Source organism: Mastigoproctus giganteus, chromosome 12 (genome assembly GCF_048544385.1).
Source record: "Mastigoproctus giganteus isolate SK-2022 chromosome 12, ASM4854438v1, whole genome shotgun sequence".
Classification (NCBI taxonomy): domain Eukaryota; kingdom Metazoa; phylum Arthropoda; class Arachnida; order Uropygi; family Thelyphonidae; genus Mastigoproctus; species Mastigoproctus giganteus.
The window spans coordinates 67,026,181-67,050,130 of record NC_143586.1 but is presented as its reverse complement, the minus strand read 5'-3'; the positions used below and the strand labels follow the sequence as shown (position 1 = coordinate 67,050,130).

Here is a 23,950-nt window from a genome sequence, read left to right as displayed (position 1 = left end):
AGACAATCGTATCTGTTTATCAACAAATTTGAAATTAATGTATACAGTTTTGCGTGCAGTGAGGCGAGTGAAGGCATGTTATTCATTAAATTAGTATCTATCTACAGTAGATACCAATTAAACTGGTATTCTATTTAATTTAATTTCTATTAAATTCATTATTCATTAAATTGGTATCTATCTACAACAGATACCAATTTAATGAATAACGCACCTCACTGCATGCATAACTGTATACGTTAATTTCAAATTTGTTGATAAAGAGACAATTGTCTCGAAAGCTCCGATGTAGTTATCTATAATTAAAAAAAAAAAAAATGTTTACTGGATATATACTTATTGTTATTCTTTAACCATGGACACCAGTACTCCAGGCCCATTTGTCTTAATACGCTCTCTTTATGGCCAAAACATTTACAGTGATTGTGTCCAGTTACAGAAGTCCATTTCGATAGCCCGCAACAGACAGCATCTGCGCTTTGCGCACAGGTGCAAAAACAAACGCATCATCCCTAAAGGGTTCAGCTATAGAGCCCCATTTAGCAACACTTGCATGGAACATGCCTGCTTTAACTTCAGTCTACAAACTTTAAAATTGTGGATAACCCATCTCCACTATGAAATCAAGAACGCTGACTACAATAAATTCAGACTTACAAGAACTACAAGGTAAGATCTCGCCTACCTTATTTACCAACCTTGTACATACCATCTGTCGCTGAGCTAACCACATCTGATACTTACCGCTTACGATAACAATGTAAATTCATTAACTTAGATAGAGAGACCAACTCCTCGAGAGCAAACACCCGTTCAACTGACATGACTTCCTTCGTCCTAAATCTGAGCAGCAAACAGCTAACCATGGAGCAGCTCAACGTCTTGTCCACTGGCATGAAGTTCGCCGTCATACCATCTAATCCGCCAGTCACACAGCTCGCTATGGGAGTGGAAGCAAGTATTACCAACCTCCCAGAAGAAACTGCTAACGAAATTAGTTTCAGAACAGCCACCATCCTCCACAGCACTCGGCCCACTTGCTCAAACCTTAACCATCGTCAGCACGCGCCCCTTCCTCTTTAAAAAAGGACAACACCATCGTCATACTTCCTGCTGACAAAGGACGCCGGGCTGTCGTATTAGACTGGTCAGCCTACCGAGAGAAAACCCACCCTGGCTCTCCTACTAGACCCCAACATGTATGAACCTGTGGCAGACCCACCCATCAAGGTCTTAAAACATCTAGAGGCTTGTATCAATAAGCTTGTCCACGCATGGTTTAGAGAAAAGAAAATCTCTGCCACAACTCGGCGTCTTCTTCATGCCACCGGCTGCCAACTGCCACAGTTTAATGGATTACCAAAAATCCATAAACCAGGTGTTCTTCTCAGACCTATAGTGTCCTGCTGCAATATTCCCACATATGAACTGTCCAAGTTTAGTGCACGCCTCCTCTCACCTCTTGTAGGAAATACCACGCATACCGTCAATAATTCTTCAAATAGGCCTCTGGGGTTGGGTATATTCATACTATGATTTTTTAGTGTTTCTCACCAACCACTGAAGTAAAAACGAAAGACGGAAAACCAAATTCTTAAAATTTTTAATATTTACAATAAATTTATTTACAAACAAAACAAAATACCATATTACTGATGATAGTAATTTTAAAATAAGACAACTGTGATATACAGTAAATATACAAATACCGAATTTAAAATACAATAAAATATACTAGGTTAAAAGCGCTAAAATACTAACTGAAGCTTTCAAAGGCTTCTGCCTTCTTTCTCAACAGTGTACTTCTATTCTGCGGTGCATGATTAAATACCAGCAGGTTCACGGTGCGTCTCACGTAAACGTATACTGTTCCCATCGGAACCGGAAGTGGCTCGGGAGCGTTTCAGGCAAAAACGTTCATCCCCTCCAAGGATTACCGCCTCAAAGAGGGGATGAATGCGTGTGCCCCTATCTCTATTTATATTATTCTCAATAAAACTAATTCGTAAGCTCTCGAGCCACTTGCGATCCACTAAAAAATCATAGTACCGTCAATAATAGCGGCGAATTCATCCGCCTCATTAAAGAGCTCTCCATTCCCAACAGTGCCATTATGGCATCATTTGATGTAGTGTCATTGTTTACATCAATTCCTGTCCAACAGGCCGTACACTGCACCAGGAGGCTCCTTGAGAGTGACTTAAACCTTTCAAACAGAACATCACTATCCACTGATGACATCTGCACTGCCCTCAACCTATGCTTGTCAAGCAGCATCTTCACCTTCGAGGATTCCATATACCAGCAAGTATATGGCACTGCTATGAGCATCCATCAGTTCCGTAGTAGCGAACATCACCATGGAAGATTTGGAAGAACAAATATTCCTGAACCCACCTGTGCCTATTACAACATGGTGCAGATATGTTAACGATATTTTCACCATCATCCCACGTGGTTCTGAAACAACATTACTAGAATATCTCAATTCCCTGTCTGATTTCATCCAGTCTACTCTAGAGTTGGAAGTTAACAGGTCACTCCCATTCCTGGATGTCCTGGTAAAACGAGTGGGCCCACATCTGGAGACCTCAGTATACCGTAAACCTATGTGGTGCGAACAGTTTACAAACTACAGATCCGGCCATGCCCCCAGTCATCTCAACAACACTGCCCGCACTCTGTTCTCCAGAGCTTGGAGCCATTCAAATACTGATGCAGCTAGACGCAGCGAGATTTCTCGTGTGAGGACAGATTTGATCAATTGTGGCTACCCATTGCACGTGCTAGACAGGTGCCTATTAAAAGCACAGGAGCTCACAGTCCACCCGAGACCCCCGAACCAGGACAATTTACCTACTGCATACATTCCTACTATCCAGGTGTATCGGGGTGGATCTCTAAAATCCTCAGAGAATGCAGCATAAAATGTGTACAGTTGCCCGGCAGAAGCCTACATTCTCTAGTCTCCAGTATGAAGACCCCTATCACACCTCTCTCTTATGTAGTAGTGTAATATACCGCATAACCTGCAGAGACTGTGACAGCTGCTACATAGGAGAGACATCGAGATGTCTTCAAGACCGCCTCACCGAACACAACAGAGCAATCCGCCTTGCTGAGACTGACCAATCCGCAATCGTGGAGCACTTCTGGGCTACCGACCACAACCTCAATCCCAAACAGGACTATAAGATAATAGACCACTCCAGCACATTCACCACCGCCTTTGGTTAAAGTCACTCAATATATTGGGCAACCCAAGAACCATGAACCACTGCAAAGGCATGAGATTGCACCCCATCCTAGAGACAACCATTTTATGCCTCGACAAATGCTGGAGTAATACAGCGCATGTCTGTGCAGCAACAATAGATACCAATTTAATGAATAATGTGCCTTCACTCGCCTCACTGCACGCATAACTGTATACGTTAATTTCAAATTTGTTGATAAAGAGACATGATTGTCTCGAAAGCTCCAATGTAGTTATCTATAATTTAAAAAAAAAAAAAAATTTTTTTTTTTTACTGGATATAGACTTATTGTTATTCTTTAACCATGGACACCAGTACTCCAGGTCCATTTGTCTTAATCTATTTTTTTCCATCACATATATTTTATGTTTCAAAAACATAAAAAAATTTTATGCAAAACTAACATATGCAAAACTGACAATGCATTTTTTATTATTAAAAGGTTGGTACCAATGCTTACTGATTTTTACTGTATAATTGTAAACAAAGAACCCTCCATAAACAATGAGAAACAGAATCCATAATGACATTAGTATATAAGTGGATAGCAGGCCACTAAGTGTCCTTCTTTGTACTGTTTTAGTCTGTACAGAGTGATCCAAATAAAATCTTTATTCCTGTGTTGGTGATTTTTGTAGTGCATTATCGCAACAAGAGGCAGTTGTAAATAAACCTGACATATTTTTCTACATTAGTGGTAGCTTTGTTATAAAAATAGCAGAGAAAACTGGCTAATTTGTTAAAACAGCACATTGTATGTACACATTCTAGGAAAAAACTTGGCATCTGAGATAAACTATGGACTCCACACACAGGTTTCCACACTTGTGTTGAACAGTTTTGGAAACAGAGTCAAGGTGAGAAAGAATATCTTTTCCTCCTACAGTCTGGTATGAACTGAGAAGCCATGGATACGACTGCTATTTCTGTTTATCTTAAGCACAACAACACTAAAAATTAAAATAACATTTTGTATGTGAATACTAAATTTGCTATAAGACATCATGAATGAATGTGATCTGCCTTCTGCACCAGAGGTACTAGGCGCATTATAGCCTAAGCTGCTCTTGCGCCAATAGCTCTCAAGCAACAACATCTGCACCAGATATTTCAATAAACTGCCTTCACCATCAGATTCTAAATGTAATATACATGGCAACAATGACAAAATTAAAATGTACATCAATCACACAGTTCGTAAAAATATGCCAAACAATTTGATGAGAGATTTGGATCTTAAAAATCCTTGCAAAGATCCTGGATAAAGACTCCAGACTAAAAACCTAGCCTCTGACAACATCATTTTCTTAGTGCAGTCACAGGGGAGGTCATTCCATACTTTTCTCAGGATGATTCACTTGTCTATTGCAGAAATATCATTAGATCTGGTATATGAATCAACTAAATAGACGGTTCTTCAATTTCAACAAAATTAGCCTGAAAAGCATTTTCCCCTTCATAAAAGAAACATTTATCTTTCTGTTACAATTGCATATTCAGCTAAATTAAAGGAGAAACATGAAATCCCCAAAACATCTTAATAAAAAAGACATAATTGACTATTCCGTGAAGCCCTGACAAATCTATATGTCGTTGGGTCAGTGATCAAGTTACATTTTTGCTTTATAAGTGAATGGAACAGCAGAGAACAGAGTGAGTGATGGTTAAGGAGGAAGTGGACACACACAGAGAGAGAGAGAGAGAGAGAGAGAGAGAGAGAGATGTACTGAACACAAGTCTAGTTGGCCCTTTGTACCAAATTTGGGTTGATGAAGTAACCTGTAAAAATTTTACAAAAGGATGATAACTGCTCAAGTATCTTAGCAAATTTATATTTTTCTTTCTGAATTTATCTGATGTAAAACTCAGAGAAAGCATTTTCATGCCATGGGGGATGTCTTTGTGTGTGTGCGATGCAAGGAGTGTATCGATATCAGACAACAAATCAGCGTTCTTGTGGGCCTATATGAGAGCTTGAAGGACAGGGTGAATGACCTCGAAGAAACTACATTGAGGGGCCCATCAAGCTCTCAGCTGCCCACATCAACGCCAGAGCTTGCACTTGGCATCACGTGACACAGAGGCAACCCCCAAGGCAGACTGCGCTGGTCCCGAAGGAACAAGTAGTTGTTGGTGACTCTGTTGTCAGGGAAACGGGGAACATGCTTTGTAAAAAGGATAGGTGGAACAGGACCAGGGTATGTCTGCCAGGGGCAAAGGTTGATGACGTTGTAGAGCGAATATCATCTTTTAAGGGCACAAAAGGTGATATTGTTGTACCCGTTGGCACTAATGATATTAAGATTAGGAGACTGGCGGAATTACTTAACAAGTACAGGTCACTGTTAAAAAAAAAGCCGTGAATTAGGGTTGAATTTGAAATTGTCTACAATTCTGCCCAGACACGATAGGAGGGAGTATATGATGAGAGCCTTGTCGATCAATTCGGCCCTGGAAAGATTGTGCAAGGCTCAAGGGGTAGAATTTTTTTCAGCCTGGACTGTACTTGTTAACAGGAGAGATTGCTTCTACAGGGATGGGATACACTTAAATAGAAAAGGTGCAAGAATATTTGCTGATGCTATCGAGGCAGTGTTAGGTGGGTCGGAAAACTGCTAGCTTGGGGGGAGACAAAGACCAATAGATTGACAGTAGCCACTGGCAGAGGTGAAAGAGATTCTTGCACTGCTTCTATTAGAATGAGCAGAAGCCTGAAAAACAAGATGCATGATACTACAGAGACTGCTGGGAGCCATTGCAGTACAAGTAAACACATGGGATGTGTTAGGGTAGCTAAGAATAGAAACAGGTGCAGGTATACTTGCGTGTACACCAATGCTAGGAGCTTAGTAAATAAATTTGATGAATTTGAGGTATTGCTCAAAACATCAAAGGCAGATATTGTTGGGATATCAGAGACGTGGTGTCACACAGATATAAGGGATGCAGAACTGGAATTTGGGGAGTACAATGTCTACAGAAAGGATAGACAGGATAGGAAGGGGGGAGGGGTTATGCTATTAGTTAAGAAACACATAAAAACCAAGGAAGTGAAGCCAGTCGACATTGCTGGACAGTGCAGTGTTGAGTCAGTTTGGTGTGACATAAGCATTGGGAGATCAAAATTGAGAGTAGGAGTGTGCTATAGGCCTAATGACTCTGATGAGTATAATAAGAAACTGTACAGGGAAATAGAGTGGGCCAGTAAATCAGAGAGTCTTATAATGGGAGATTTTAATTTCCCAGATATTGACTGGAATTTGGGGGCTGGTCACTCACACACTAGCAGGGCTTTTGTGGATTTATTGGATGATTGTTTTCTACATCAGCATGTTTGGGAGGCAACTAGAGGGAGTAATACTCTTGATTTGATTATCAGCAGTGATTCTTCATGCATTAAGAATCTGCAGATAAATGAACCACTAGGTGGCAGTGATCAAAGTGTGCTGAAGTGGGATTTACTCAAAGAGGTAACTACCATTAGGGGTAAAGGGAAGGGTTATTGCTTCCGTAAAGGTGACTACGATGGACTGAGACAGTATTTAAATTCTATACAGTGGGACCAACTGATGATGTTACCAACAGCAAATTCAAAATGGGAAGCATTCAAAGAACTTATCTTGGAAGCTACTAGGCTTTACATACCAACTAAGAAATATTGTTCAAGGTTTAGGCCAAAATGGATGTCAGATGAATTAATGAGGCATATGGCAGAGAAGAAAAATGCATGGGATACTTACAAATTAACACATGACACAGAAGCCTATGATAGATACAAGTTGATATGCAACCAAGTTGCAAAGGAGGTTAGGCAGGCGAAGGCAGATTACGAGAAATCCTTGGCAAGGGATGCAAAAAAAAACAGCAAAGAGTTCTTTACTTATGTAAACTCTAGAAGGAAGGGGATGAATCAGATTGGTCCACTTGATATTGATGGGTCAACTGTTGATGATCCTGCTCAGGTAGCTAACAAACTAAATGAATATTTTGCATCGACATTCACACATGAGGAGTTATTCAGCGAGGGGAATACCAGATGTGTATTCAACTCTAGTAGTAAGCTACAGAATCTTGAAATAACTGGGAGTAAAGTGGAGGAGAAATTGTTGAAGATAAACACAAGAAAGGCACCCGGGGTGGATGGGATCTGTCCAGTTATATTAAAGGAGGCAGCAAAGGAAGTAAGCAAACCATTAGCCATAATTATGAGAGCTTCCTTGGACTCAGGGGAGGTACCCATAGACTGGAGATGTGCAAATCTGATCCCAGTCCACAAAGGAGGATCAAAGGGGGAGACACAGGTAATTACAGACCTGTTAGTTTAACTTCTGTTCCAGGGAAATTAATGGAGGCACTGGTTAAAGAAGCATTGCAGGATCATCTAGACAAGACTGCAGTAATAGTTCGGACACAGCATGGTTTTGTTAAGGGGAAGTCTTGCCTGACCAATTTGATTGGATACTATGATGCAGTCACAAAAGAACTGGATGCAGGGAATAGCTTTGATATTACATACTTGGATCTTAGAAAGGCTTTTGATACTGTTGCACATGGAAGACTGCTACACAAATTGGAGCAGTGTGACATTGGAGGAAAATTGCTGCTATGGATAAAGGGGTGGTTGAGGGGGAGAAGACAAGAGAGTGGTAATCAATGGACACTGCTCATCGTGGACTAATGTTATTAGTGGAGTCCCTCAGGGCTCAGTGTTGGGTCCATTATTGTTTTCTGTATTTATAAATGATATTGATGATGGTATATCAAGCTTAAATGTCCAAGTTTGCAGACGATACAAAGGTTGGCAGGGTTGTCAAGGACACTACTGACACTATGCTGCTGAAACAGGATCTGGAAAGGTTGAGCAGATGGGCTGAGAGGTGGCAAATGAAGTTTAACATTGACAAATGTAAAGTACTACACATGGGAAACAGCAACCCCAGAGCAACGTATCAACTCTGTGGTACTACACTGACAGTGGTAGAGAATGAAAGGGACTTGGGGGTGTTTGTGCAGGCAGATATGAAGTTCTCTGAGCAGTGCAGACAGGCTGCAAGAGTAGCTCATGGAGTATTGTCAATTATATACAGGAATTTTTCCAGCAGGGATAAGGAGGTGATTATTCCCTTGTATAAGGCAATGGTCAAGCCACACCTAGAGTACTGTATACAGGTCTGGAGGCCTCATTTCAAGAAGGATGTAGAGCTCTTGGAACGAGTACAGAGAAGGGCAACAAGATTAGTGAATGGAACAAAGGGGTGCTCTTACGAAGAAAGGCTTAAGTTTTGCAAATTACAGTGTCTGGAGACTAGGCACCAGCGAGGTGATCTGATAGAGGTGTATAAAGCCTTGAATGGTTTGAGCATGCTCAATGCTGATGGGATTCTTCCTCTAGCTCAGAATAATCACCTGAGAGGGCATAAATTCAAATTGAGGAAAGACAGATGTAGAATAGACGTGCGGAAATTTGCCTTTAGCCAGCAGGTGGTTGGTTGGTGGAACAGACTTCCATCCCTTTTCGTGGAGGTTGATAGCCTAAATAAGTTTAAGTCTCAGCTGGACAGGTATTTTGAACGAACAGAGGGGTGAAGTGGAAGTGGGTTTTTTTTTTTTTTTTTTTTTGGCTGATGCTGCATAAGCTTGCTTTTTTGCATCAAATGCCTCTACTAATGCTAATGCGGCCAAAGTTAATTAGTTAATTTCAGATGAGCAATTTGCAGGAATGATGACAGCTGAAAAATAAGCATGACGGACTTCAAAAGTACTGTTCGTAATCACCCACCCAATTATTAAAGTATCTTTTAAAGTAAAATCAATGGATTTCAAAATCTAGGTTATAAGATGAGCTGAAAGTTCATTTCTTGCAATCCCACAGACTTGTTTTTCTGGAAATCCTGGTTCAGTCAGAAAGTAACAAGGTGGTGATTCCACTAAGGTATAAAGTGTACAAAAAGAAGATACTAGAAAGGCAGAATGTTAACATGATGGGCAATTATGGGTCTTTGAAAAGGGAGATGTGTGGAACAATCAGAGCTGCCACATTTTGACTTTTGGAAGAAGCAGGAGGTTTTAAAGTCCAGACTTTGCACTTGAAATTAAATTTCGCTAACAATGTATGCATTTTATATTAAGACAGCCAGAGGACTGCTTACTAGTACAGTACGCTTTCACTAAAATATAAATTAAACATGGTGTGATCAAATGATTTTCAAATTAAACACTATTAAACAAAATTAAAGGAAATGAATTTGTTTGCAAACTGTGTCAAGTAGTGCTGAAGAGGTGCCAACTGCCATCTTCAGCAGTTGAATAAAAGATGTCATATACAGCTTGGAATCGCTGATTAGTGCTATCAGTAGCAATCAAAAATGGCATATTATTCAAAGTTATCACTATCTCTCTTCTTTCCCTCTCTGTGCAATTTTACTTTAACAATACCTGCTGTTTTTGTTCTTCCAGATCTTTTTTTTTTTTTTTTTTTTTTTTTGCTATTTCACTTTTGAGAAACATATTTCTAAACATTGTGCCTGCATTATTAGCACAGTTCACAGGAAGATTATGTTCTATGATTTTAAACGTCAACAAGAATTTAGAATATATGACATTATCATCATCATTTTGAAATTCTACATTTTTTTGTATGTATTGCACACTGCTCTTATTCTTATTTGCTTGCAAATGTTCTGATTACACTGCATTTCCCACCATTTTAAAAATCACCTCAACTTACAATACACATAGAAAATGTATTACCTTTTACAGATTTTACAATACATAGAAAACCTTGTACATGTCTTCTAAAATTTTATGACATATTGCTTTAGCATCATAATGGACATTAATTAGCTTCACACCATACCACACAAAATAAAAGATGGTAAATACTACAAGTAACAGAGTATGGGACAGTGTTCTGTTGAAGAATAACGTGTGCATTCTGCATATTTCATGCAACACATACCAGCATACCTGATGACCAATTCATTAATGAAAATAAGCAAAAAATCTGAAATTTTTATGATGCCGAGATGAAAAAAAGTGATCAAAACAAGATAAAAAGACAAAATTACTGTTATAAACCTGGAGAGTTGACAGAGATGAATAATGCACAAAAGAAAAACTATAATACATTAATATTCTTCTATTTTCTTAATTTTAAGTTTTGTTTGTTATTTAGTTTTTAGGAGCATTAGCAACTAAGGCCATATTGCTTCGAGGATATGCGGTGATCATTCCCTGACCTTTCCGCATCCTCTGTATTTGGTGGTCATGGGCTCAAACCCCGGTCTAATCAAGAAGCATGTGCTACACACTGCTGCTCCTGCCCACCTGGCTATGGAGGCGCCCCTTAAGTTTTGTCTATTTCATTATAAAAAGTACACAAGTTTTCATTTGGATAAATTAAATAAAATTTACAAAATAGGAAAAATGCATTTTCTATTTCCTCAATTAGCAGAAAATCCTTAATGTGATATAAAAAAAAAAATGGGTGTAAACTTTGCAATCAGAAGGGCAAAACTAGGAAAGATAACACATTAGATAGAAACTCCGTTCTATAAGTTTTAGCATGCATGCCTGTTTAACCAGAAAAATACATAACAGGATATTTCAAACTGTGCTTAAAAAATTCTGGGACATATTCTATTGTCCAAAATAAGAAAAAAAGTTGATGTAAATGTATACCTGAAAATAATTTATTATTTCAAACTTATTACAGTAAACCATCAAAAAATAAAAATAAAAAAGCATGTAAACACAGCAATCCTCAATTTTTGAGATTCATATGAGGGCTGTTCAAACAAGCCCTCATATGCCATAACTTTTTTTTCTTTTCTGTGTTGGCAATGACAGATTTCCAAAAAGAGCTTTATTGCTTACTCTGAAAAATGTGATCAAGGTGATAATGGCAGATGAGATGAAGCCATCTCATCCGCCATTATCACCTTGTGCAAAACCTCACCATCTTTAGCATTAACAGAGGCATATGATGCAAGAAAGCAAGCTTATGCAGCATCAGTCAAAAAAAAAAAAAAAAAAAAAAAAACCGCTCCCATTTCATCCCTCCTTTCATTTCAAATACCTGTCCAGTTCAGCCTAAAATTTATTTAGGCTATCAACTTCCACAACAAAGGATGGAAGTCTGTTCCACCAACCAACTACCCGCTGGCTAAAGGCAAATGTCTTCCGCACATCTATCCCACATCTGTCTTTCCTCAATTTGAATTTATGCCCTCTCAGGTGATTATTCTGAGCAAGAGGGAGAATCCCATCAGCTATCAGCACGCTCAAACAATTCAAGGCTTTATACACCTCAATCAGATCACCTCGCAGGTGCCTAGTCTCCAGACACTAATTTACAAAACTTAAGCCTTTCTTCGTAAGAGCAACCCTTTGTTCCATTCACTAATCTTGCTACCCTTCTCTGTACTCGTCCCAACAGCTCTACATCCTTCTTAAAATGAGGCCTTCAGACCTGTATACAGTACTCAAGGCGTGGCCTGACCACTGCCTTATACAAGGGGATAATCACCTCCTTATCCCCGCTAGAAAAATTCCTGTTTATCATTGACAAGACACCATGAGCTACTCTTGAAGACCGTCTGCACTGCTCAGAAAACTTCATATCTGCCTGCACAATTACCCCCAAGTCCTTTTCGTTCTCTACCACTGGGAGAAATCCCAGGTGCCGTCTGACATGAACATACCTTGTCAGTGTAGTACCACAGAATTGATACGTTACTCTGGGGTTACTGCTTCCCATATGTAGTACTTTACATTTGTCAATGTTAAACTTCATTTGCCACACCTCAGCCCATCTGCTCAATTTTTCTAGATCCTGTTGCAGCAGCGTACTGTCAATGTCCTTAACAACCATGCCAACCTTCGTATCATCTGCAAACAAGCTTGATATACCATCATTAATATCATTTATAAATACAGAAAACAAAAACAACAATGGACCCAACACTGAACCCTGAGGGTTCAATGTACTCCACAAATTACAGTTCTGTATTCCTTTTATCTGTATGACACCATGTCTCTGATATCCTAACAATAGCTGCCTTTGATGTTTTGACCAACACCTCAAATTCATCAAATTTATTTACCAAACCACTAGCACTGGTATATACACAAGTATACATGCACCTGTTCCTATTCTTAGCTACCCTAACACAACCTATATGTTTACTTGTACCACAATGACTCCCTGCAGTCTCTGAAATACCTTGCATCTTGTTTTTCATGTTACTGCTCATTCCAGTAGAAGCAGTGCAAGAATCACTTTCACCTCTGCTAGCGGCTACTGTTAATCTATTAATCCTTGTATCCCCCCCAAGCTAGCAGTTTTCTGACCCACCTAACACTGCCTCGATAGCATCAGCAAATATTCTTGCACCCTTTCTATTTAAGTGTATCCCATCCCTGTAAAAGCAGTCTCTACTGTTAACAAGTACAGACCAGGCTGAAAAAAATTCTACCCCTTGAGCCTTGCACAATCTTTCCATGGCCGAATTGATCAACAAGGCTCTCATCATATACTCCCTCCTATCATGTCTGGGCAGAATTGCAGACACTTTCAATTTCAACCCTAATTCACAGCTTTGTTTTCAACAGTGACCTGTACTTGTTAAGTAATTCCACCGCTCTCCTACTCTTAATATCATTAGTGCCAACGTGTACAACAATATCACCTATTGTGCTCTTAAAAGATGATATTCACTCTACAACGTTATCAACCTTTGCCCCTGGCAGACATAACCTGGTCCTGTTCCACCTATCCCTGACAATAGCGTCACCAACAACTACTAATTCCTGTGGGACCAGAGCATTCTGCCTTGGGGGTTGCTGCAGTGTTGCGTGATCAAGTGCAAGCTCTGGCGTTGATGTGGGCGGCTGAGAGCCTGATGCCCCCCCCCCCCAATTTAGATTCTTCAAGGGCATCCACCCTATCCTTCGAGCTCTCATATAAGCCCATAACAATGCTGAGTTGTTGCCTGATTTTCTCACACTCCTTACATCGCGCGCACACAAACACAAATTCCCCTTGGCTTGGCAATATCATGTCCCGTACCTGATTGCTCCACAAACATCAAGCAAGCAGTGCATTTTAAAAGGCTGTGATTCAGAGAGCAACTGGCCCCCCTCGGTTCTCCCCTGAGCCACAGCACTCCTATTAGCTTGAGCCTTTTGCTTTGCTGCTCTGATCCGAGTCATGATTTCGATTAAATTTCAATTTCAGTATAAAATTATAACCCTAAACTTGTATTCTGTCATATAACTTCCGTATCAAGTTATGTATTAATTAATTATGTTACGTCTGTAAAATCTAAGTCATTATATGTATTTAGTTAAAAAAGTACAATTTAAATGGCAATGAAGTTTAACAAGATTAATAAATTTTACTGATTAATTGATAATATTATATACTATACTATACTAAACTAACAGGATAAAACATTGTATCGCATAACAATGGCAGCAAGTCACGAACGTTAAATCTACGGACACAAGTATTAATTAAGTTCCAAAATCTCGCTGTCTCAATTCAGAAAAAACCAAGGATCCTGGCTAGGTCTATAAGCTACTTATAGAAAATAATTTAATATATCAATTAGTCAATCTTCAGTAACCATTCTCTGCAGCTCCTTACACACCTCCCTGCAAACTTGCTGTTACTCAGATGTGAGTAGTCTTGGAACCCATCGTGCATAAACACGTCATGCAGAAATATGACATGGAGATTACCATGCATGCTTCCTATTGATATTATCAACATCCCTGACAGTTGCCTTACTGTTATATGACAGTCTTCCCTTGCAATTATTGAAGCAGTGTTTATGGTTTCTGTGTGGACAGCAGTGGTTGGAGCTCCAGAACAAGCCAATTTTTGTGATTGAATCACATCCATTTTTAAATAATCTAAACCACCTGCAAGCTGTGTTATATGGAAGTGCAGATTCACGCCATAAGCCTCTTTCAACATCTATGCTTCAGCTGACATTTTCTTAAGAAAGAAACAAAAGCTGAGAACATTACTGTTCCTCGCATGTCATGTCCATTGTCACATAGGCGAAACTGAACAGGCATAAACTTGTCTGACTGCCAAGGTGACACTAAGCACACGAGTCAACTGTGCTGTTGTTGTTGTTTGGTTTTTAGGAGCATTAGCAACTAAGGCCATATTGCTCCAGGATATGCGGTGGTCATTCCTTAACCTTTCCGCATCCTCCATATTTGGTGGTGACGGGCTCGAACCCCGGTCTAATCAAGAAGTGTGTGCTACGCACTGCTGCTCCTTCCCATCTGGCTACGGAGGCGCCGTCAACTGTGCAGTTGCTACATGATGTAGCTTGGTTTGGTCTTAAATTCCACAGCTCAGCTAGAAATAGCAAGCAGTGCATGAAAAATTATGATCATCTTAACTGAACAGCCCTCATATAATTTTATGAATAACTGTTCAAAGTGACATCCTTGTAGTTCAATGCAGACCTCATCTTGACTGAAAAACATGCTCAAACATTCCCACAGTGGTGGTGGACTATTTTTCATTGAAGTTCTGGATATCACAGAACCAGGATTTAAGTAATCCACAGGAAGTAGTCAAAGGGGGGGGGGGGGAAGGTTTCATGTAACTGTGCTGGCCAAACAAGAGGGCCTCCCTCACCTGAGTGAAAAGGTGGCAAGGTAGGTCCCTGCCAGCCAGCTGAAATGAACAGAGTGCCATCATGTATGAACTACCTATCACATTTTGTCCAAAGAGGAACATCTTCAAGCAATATCTTCCAAAAAGTGTTGGGAGGCTTGACTGACCAGATATCATGTAAGAACATATAAATATATAAATATGATCTTTATTGTAAGGTGCAAAAGTACACGCAGGTACCCAGACTTCACAAACCCTTCACGGTACTAAGCCAGGGGTTAACATGTGGCTGAGATATCATCTCGTCGGAAATATAATACAGGATAAATAAATAACATAGAGCAGATTATATTGTCCAATTAATTGATTTCAAATAATACTGCACTAGATGATAATAAAGAGTTGCTCTTAATGAACTCTTACCATTACACCATTTCATTTTCTTTTTTCAAGTTGTGCACATTGATGATTCCAAACCTGCACTCAAGTTTGCTTTATCAGTAAACAGCAACTGACTTGCCAAAATCAGGATCTTGGGCATGATGACAGAGGGGCTATTAACAGAACTTTTGTCACTTAAGGTAGTCTGCTGGGATAAATGACTACACTTTCTACAGATGAAAAGATACAAATGATATGATCAAAGAATACCCCAAACAGATAAGTCATGAACCTACAGTGCAACATCAATTTGCCAGGTACTTATCCATGGAAAATCTTATTCCATTTCAAGAATTTCACCTTTCAATGTTTTGATGGTAGACTTTGAAGTGGGCCAATTTGGCAATCATCTGTAAAAAAATTCTTTCTGGTGTCATCATCATCACCAGCCATTTTCAATCCACTGCAGGATGAAGGCCTCTCTAGCAACTTTCCAGTTCCTTCTGTTTTGTGCAATGGCCATCCATTTACTACCCACAAACTCATGAATTTCATCTATCCATCTCAGTTGTTGACTTCCAGGTTTTCTTCTAGCTCCTCTTGGGTACTATTCTGTTATTTTCTTAGTCCATCTGTCATCATGTCTTCGAGCTATGTGTCCTGCCCAAGACCATTTTAGTTCTTTAGTTTTGATAAGAACGTCCTCTACTTGAGTTTGCTGCCTAATCCATGTGTTTCTCTTCTTATCTAACAGTCTGATTCCCAATATAATTCGTTCCATTCTTCGCTGTGTAGTTCTCACCTTCTCTTCCATTCTTTTGGTGAGTGCCCAAGTTTCACTTCCATAAGTCATGGTGGGAAGTATACGTTGGTTCATTATTTTAAGTTTCAGACAAATTGGGATATTGCTCCTCAGTATGACTATATTTCCTGAATGCCATCCATTCAAAATTTATTATTCTCTTGACTTCCAGCCATTTATCATTATTACAGTTAATGACTTGTTCCAGATAATTATATGACTCCACCTTTTCAATTACTGCTCTTTCAATCATTATATCCCTTTCTGTGGCATACTTGTTCATCATTACTTTTGTTTTAGCCATATTCATCTTTAGTCCAAAATCCTTACTAACCCTGCAGAACTAATTAAGGTTTTCCTCTAATTCTATGGGATCGTGGCTTATGACCACAATGTCATCTGCAAATCGTAAATTGTTTAGGTACTCTCCATTCACATTGACTCCTTTCTGCAACCAGTCTAATCTTCTGAAAGCTTCCTTTCTCAATCTCAATTTTAATTGCTTTCTCAATCTCAATTTTAATTCCTTTCTCAATTTTAAATTTACTACTGTCTTTGTCTAGTCTAATAAAGGAGGTAGCATTCTCATATATTTTCTTCAAAATCATAATATATGGGGTATCTATGCCTTGTCTTTCCAGTGCCTGAAACATTGCCTTCTGCTGCATAGAGTCAAATGCCTTTTCATAATCCACAAATGCCAGGCATAATGGCGTTTTATATTCATTTGCTTTCTCCATTAGCTGTGATATTACATGAAGGTGATCCATATCTGAGAATCCTGTTCTAAAGCCAGCTTGCTCTTTCGGCTGATTCTCATCAAGTACTCTTTCTATCTGTTAGTAATGACCCTTGTGAACAACTTGTAGATGTGGGATAACAAGCTAACTGGCCTATAATTTCCAATTTCTGATTTATCTCCTTTCTTATGCAGCAAAACTATGATTGCGTTATTCCACTCCTTAGGCATCGCACCTTTTCTAATGCATTTTGTGAAGACTCTTGCCAGTTTTTTTGTACCATGTCTCTTCCTCCCAGTTTTAACAACTCTACAGTAACTTCATCTTCCTCCAGGGCTTTCTGATCCTTCATTTTCTAATGCTGGTTGGTTGTTGTTGTTTGGAGCATTAGCAACTAAGGCCATATTGCTCCGGGATATGCGGTGGTCATTCCCTGACCTTCCCGCATCCTCCGTATTTGGTGGTGACGGGCTCAAACCCCGGTCTAATCAAGAAGCGTGTGCTTCGCACTGCTGTTCCTTCCCACCTGGCTACGGAGGCACCCATTTTCTAATGCATGTTCTACCTCATCAGGAAGAATATTGGGTATGTCGTATGTGTTACTAATTTGTGATCCATCTTCCCCACTGCTGGCATCATTCCCTTGCTCCTTGTATAATTCTCTATAGTAGTCTTCTGCTATTTGAATTATGCCTTCTCTGCTATTTATAATTACACCATTGCTATTCTTCAGTTTCAGTATAATTTGTCTTTCTGTATTACTGCTCATGGCTGCTGATTTAAGTCCTTTGTTTTCCCTTAATGCTTATTCTACTTTTCTTGTGTTAAATTTTCTTATGTCCTCTCTGAGTCTCTTTCTAATGGCTTTGCATAACTCAGTATACTCAATTTTCTCCTTGTCAGTGTTTTTCTTGCTCTTCATTTGTCATCTTCGGTTCATCATGACAAGTGTTTCTTGACTAATTTTTTCTTCTTTGGATTTCTTTTTACCTATAGGTTTCTTGGACTTTATCACTTTCAGAAAGTTGTAATATTCCTTGTCGATATCTTGGTCCTAAGCAGTCTGGAGAAGCTCAAACATGTTCATAAGTTCCAGTACATACTGCTTTTTCTTCTCTTCTGTTACCTCAAAGACCTTTGTATTATTTACTCAAGTCAGTTTTTTCCATTCTTTTCTTACATCTATATCAAGTGTACATCTTACCATTATGTGATCACTTCCAACATTTACCTTGTTCAGGACAAGTAACATCCTTCTCGATATATCTTCTGTTAGTGAGGATGAAGTCGATTTCATTAGTTGTTAATCTATTTGGGCTCTTCCATGTCCACTTTCTGTTCACCATTTTCTTGAAAAAAGAAAATCAGTTCATTACTGATATTCCTCGAGATTCTGCAAATTCCACAAGTCTTTCACCCTTTCATTTCTTTCACAAATTCCAAAATTTCCTATAGTTCCCCTTTCTGTGCTGTTTTGTCTCTTTCCAACCTTAGCATTGAAGTCCCCCAATGATAGTGTAGTGAGTTTTCTGTTTGTCTAGAAGACTCTCAATTTCAGTGTACATTTCTTCAACCTCTTCATCATCATAGAAATCTTGAGTAGTAGTCTTGATACCCTTAGTGATGTACTTTTGAATTCCAAAATGTTGTTTTTTATATCTTTATTGAACAGAAAGCCAAATCCACCTTCACTCCTTTTGCTGTTTCCATTAGTATACAGCAGATTTCCACTTGATAAACTTATAAGTGATTCATTTCTTCTTGTTTCAGCCAAACCGATGATATTCCAATTCACATTTTCTAATTTCTTTTCCAGCTCTAATATCCTGTCCTCACTTATGAGCAATCTTACGTTGTAACAGGCCAAGTTCAGTTTCCATGCATGGCGGCCTGGTTGTACCCTGAGATTCTTAGCACCCTCTGCTTCCACTCTGATCCTCTCGCTGCTGTAAGAGGGGGAGTGAAAGCTACTGGGGACTGAGGGCCATTTGTTTCGTCAGGCTGTCATGTTCTTTCTGGTGTAATCACCTTATTTAAGGTGAATTTCCTCCAAGATGACTATACTTAAGGTATATATCTGTGTACTTAATGTTGGAAAATGAATCTCTACTGTAAAATGAAACAATGTCACCAAATAAGTTCCATATTAAACAATACAGAACTTATTTGGTCTTTCATATTAAACAATATCAACATTTTATTTTCTACTGTTTTGGCATTCACACATATGTTTCCTAAATCATAAGTTGCAGACAACCTCTAACATGACAAATGTGAGTTACTTTCATGTGTAATAACCTCAAAATAATTAATTTTTTTCCGACCCTGAAATATGTTCCAGAATTTTTTGCACTGGGAGAAAAGATTAGCTAGCGGCATGAGTTTATAGGTGACAAGAGTAATTGTAGATCTGTTAGCTTAACTTCTGTTCCAGAGAAAATAATGGAGTCACTAATTAAAGAAATGCAGGATCATTTAGACAGGAATGCAATTATGCTGCAATCCCAGCAGAGATTTCTTAAAGGAGGGGGTTGTCTTTGCTTGACCAATCTGGTTGGATACTATAATACAGTAACAAAGGAACTGTATGCAAAAAAAAAAAATAATAATTTTGACATATACTTTGGCTTCAGGAAAGCTTTTGATACTGTTGCACATAAAAGACTGTTGTACAAATTGGAGCAGTGCAGCATTAAGGGCAAGTTACTGCTATGGGTAAAGAAATGACTGAGTGGGAGAAGATGGAGAGTAGTTATTAATGGACACTACCCTTCATGGACTAATATTATTAGTGGAGTACCCCAGGGTTCACTGCTGGGCCCATTATAGTTTTCAATATTTATTAATGATACTGGTGAAAGTATATCAGACTTAATGTCTAAATTCGCAGATGGTACAAAGGTTGCCAGTGTGGTTAATGACAGTAATCAAGATATGCAAGATTTAGAAAAATTAGGCAGATGGGCTCAAAAACAGCAGTTGAAGTTTAACATTGACAAATGCAAGGTACTGCATATGGGTAGCACTAATATATCAAATATCCCCTTCCTTAATTATGACTTTAAATGAATTGTTAACTTAAACAAGTCCTTACCACTTCTCACTATCAAAAACTTAAGTTCAATAAGTCTGGGATCTACTGATGAGGATATACAGTGTGCAATTAAGACCAAAAGGTTGCCTGACATATTATTAAATATTGTAACAAAAAATATTCTTTAAAACATCCAGGTGTCTGGTTAATTTTGAGAATATAGTATATTTTCTTATAGAGAGAATATGCATTTTTTATACTACATGAAAATAACACTAAACTAGCAAGTGGTAGAGTTTTCAAAAATAATTTTACCAGTTTCTTCCAAGGTTTCTGAGTTGTAGTGGCTGCATCAGTCACAGGAATTGTAGTACTTGTAGTGGTGGTGGTGGTGGTACTAGTAGTACTGGCAGTAGTTGTAGTACTAGTAGTAGTAGTAACTGGAGGCGTGACTGATACTGTTTTGTGAACATCAGGATTTGCTATCATCTTTGGTAGATCTACTACTGTGCAAATGCAAATAATTAATATAATGAATACACAATAAAATAAATCTAACAATTTAATATACAAAATTTTCATCATTCATAATGCAGCAATTCATAATGTGTCAAATATTTTCATAATTCATAATGCAGTGGGTGTGTTGATTACCCAAATGTGGATCATCTAAAATATCAGTTATCTTAATCATCAAGGAGTTGGCATATGCTGTTCTAGAATATTAATATATTGATAATATCTACCAGTTTTTTCTAATAATGTTGTCAATGGCTTAAAAAAGATCATATTTGGGGAAGGACTACTAAATTACCAATAGCTGGAGGCAGAAGTGAAAATGATTCTTGCACTGCTTCTATTGGAACATGCAGCAGCCTGAAAAAAAAGTACTGAGGATTTCAAGGCCTGCTGTGAGTCATACTGGAACAAGGAAATACATGGGCTGTGTTATGGTAATTAAGAGCAGTGCTTTTTTTTGAAAAAAAATAAAAATAAAAAAATAGTGCCGGTACTGATTCTTTGCTATCAGGAAAAACTGAAAATTAAAAGGATATGAAAAGTAACTAAAATTTTTTTTCCCTGATATTGTTACTTTAGTTAGTAATTTTTTTTAGAATAAGAGCAACAAATTAAGTATATTAGCAGAGTTTATTAAGCATAAATTTATTATTCAAGTATATAAAAAAAATAAGTAAAATGTGAATAAAATAAGTAAAAATAATTTGTATTATAATTGTGTATTGTACTTAATAAAAGTTTTGAATATTTTCAATTTTAATTTTACATGCAACAAGATATGAAAAATGTAACACACTAAAAAAATCTAACTTTGAATTTTTTTGAATATGGCCCCTGTATGGGAAATGTTTGAACACCTCTGCAGTAGAAGGTGGACCAGAGCCCATTGGGAATACACCTTGATCTGCTCACTGCAGACCAGCGCAACTTCTCTGTATGTGGGACAGGTAGTCGGATAGGTTTTACCAAATTTTACCACCAAGTTGTAGAATGGTAATCCCTTTAGCTCTCTTAATTCTTGCAGCAGCACTAACTGCCAGAAATGCAAACAGTGCGTACCGAGTTAATTTTCTCCTAATCCGTTCACTATATGAAAATTTTCTTTGCTCAAAGGAAACTATTTTAAATGTAACTTCCAAGAGAAATTCAAAATAATTCACAATAAAAGGACACAATTAAACAGAGGTCCGACTGAGTAATTTAGAATTATAAAAAAAAAACAAAAAAAAACCTTCCCATCCAGTAACTCCAATGTTTGTCTAGTCCAGCCTTAAATTTATTTAAGCTATCAACTTCACAATAACAGATTGAAGTCTGTTCCAGTGATCAACTATCTGCTGGCTAAAGGCAAACTTCCCACATATGTTCTCCAACTGTCTTTCCTCAATTTGAATCGATACCCCCTCAGGTTCTTAATCTGAGCAAGTGGAAGAATCCCATTAGCATTGATCCTGTTCAAACCATTCAAGGCCTTATACAACTCAATCAGATCACCTTGCAAGTGCCTAGGCTCCAGATGATGCAACTTGCAGAACTTAAGCCTCTCTCGGTATGAGCATCCCTTTGTTCCTCTCACCAATCTTGTTGCCCTTCTCTGTACTTATTCTAGCAACTCTACATTCATCCTAAAATGAGGCTTCCAGACCTGTACGCAGTACTCAGGGTGTGGCTTGACCACTGCCTTATACAAAGGGATAATCACCTCCCTGTTTCTGCTAGCAAAATTCCTATATACCATTGACAAGACTCCATGACCTGCTCTGGCAGCCCATCTGCACTGTTCAAAGAACTTCATATCTGACTGCACAATTACCTCCAGGCCTTTTTCATTCTCCACTTCCCTGAGTGTAGTACCACACAGTTGGTACATTTCTCTTGGGTTACTGCTACCCATATGCAGTACTTTGCATTTGTCAATGTTAAACTTCAGTTGGCACTTCTCAGCCCATCTGTCTAACCTTTCTAGATCCTGTTGCAATAGCATACTGGCTTTACTGTCATTAATAACCCTGCCAACCTTTGTATCATCTGCAAACTTAGACATTAAGCCTGATATACCTTCATTGACATCACTGAAAAATACACAAAACAACAATGAGCCCAGTACCGAACCCTGGGGGACTCCACTGATAACATTAGTCAACATAGAGCAGTGCCCATTTATTATCACTCTTGGCCATCTCCCACTCAACCACCCTTTATCCGCTGTAGTAACTTGCCCTTAATACCATACCACTCCAATTTGTACAGCAGTCATCCACGTTAGCATTAGTAGAGTAATTGATGCAAGAAAGCAAGCTTATATAGCATCAGCCAAATAAAAAATAAATAAATAAATACCCTTACCATTTCACCCATCCATTTGTCTAGTTCTGTCTTGAACTTATTTAAGTTGGTGACCTCCACCACAACAGATGGAAGTTTGTTCCAACTATCAACCACCACTGTCCAAATGCAAATTTCCGCACATCTATTCTACAATTGTCTTTCTCCAATTTGAATCTATGCCCCCTTAAGTGAGTAATCTGAGCAAGAGGAAGAACCCCATTAGCACTGAGCTTGCTCAATCCATTGAAGGCCTTGTTAACAGGAGAGACTACTTCTACAGGGATGGGATACACTTAAATAGAAAGGGTGCAAGAACATTTGCTGATGCTATTGAGGCAGTGTTAGGTGGATCGGAAAACTGCTAGCTTGGGGAGATACAAGGACTAATAGATTAACAGTAGCCACTGGCATGTGTGAAAGTGATTCTTGCACTGCTTCTATTGGAATGAGCAGCAGCCTGGAAAACAAGATGCAGGGTATTTCAGAGACTGCTGGGAGTCATTGCGGTACAAGTAAACACATGGGTTGTGTTAGGGTACCTAAGAATAGGAACAGGTGCAGGTATACTTGAGTGTACACCAATGCTAAAAGTTTGGTAAATAAATTTGATGAATTTGAAGTATTGCTCAAAACATCAAAGGCAGATATTGTTGGGATATCAGAGACGTGGAGTCACACAGATATAAGGAATGCAGAACTGGAATTTGGGGAGTACAATGTGTACAGAAAGGATAGACAGGAAGGGTTATGCTATTAGTTAAGAAACACAAAATCCAAGGAAGTGAAACCAGTCGACATCGCTGGACAGTGCAGTGTCGGATCAGTTTGACGTGACAAGCATTGGGAGATCAAAATTGAGAGGAGTGTGCTATAGGCCTAATTACTCTGATGAGTATAATAAGAAACTGTACAGGGAAATAGAGTGGGCCAGTAAATCAGAGAGTCTTATAATGGGGGATTTTAATTTCCCAGATATTGACTGGAATTTGTGGGTTGGTCACACACACACTAGGCAAGGCTTTTGTGGATTTATTGGATGATTGTTTTCTACATCAGCATGTTTGGGAGGCAACTAGAGGGAATAATACTCTTCATCTGATTATCAGTAGTGATTCTTCATGCATTAAGAATCTGCAGATAAAGGAACTACTAAGTAGCAGTGATCACAGTGTGCGGAAGTGGGATGTACTCAAAGAGGTAACTACCATTAGTAACTACATTGTGACCTGACTACAGACTAGCTTATAT

General features: G+C 38.7%; 1 protein-coding gene across 2 annotated transcripts in view; it reads right to left on the bottom strand.

Annotated features, from left to right (window-relative positions):
- The window catches only part of LOC150077146 (uncharacterized), a 102,434-nt gene that overhangs the window by 4,319 nt on the left and 74,165 nt on the right, over positions 1 to 23,950 (bottom strand). The window contains exon 4 of one of the 2 annotated variants that reach the window (XM_090386138.1): positions 20,171 to 20,358. In XM_090386138.1, the coding sequence (XP_090242264.1) occupies positions 20,171 to 20,358 (188 nt within the window). Of the gene's footprint in view, positions 1 to 20,170; positions 20,362 to 23,950 lie in introns of both variants that reach the window. The other variant, XM_090386136.1, reaches the window with a different exon arrangement.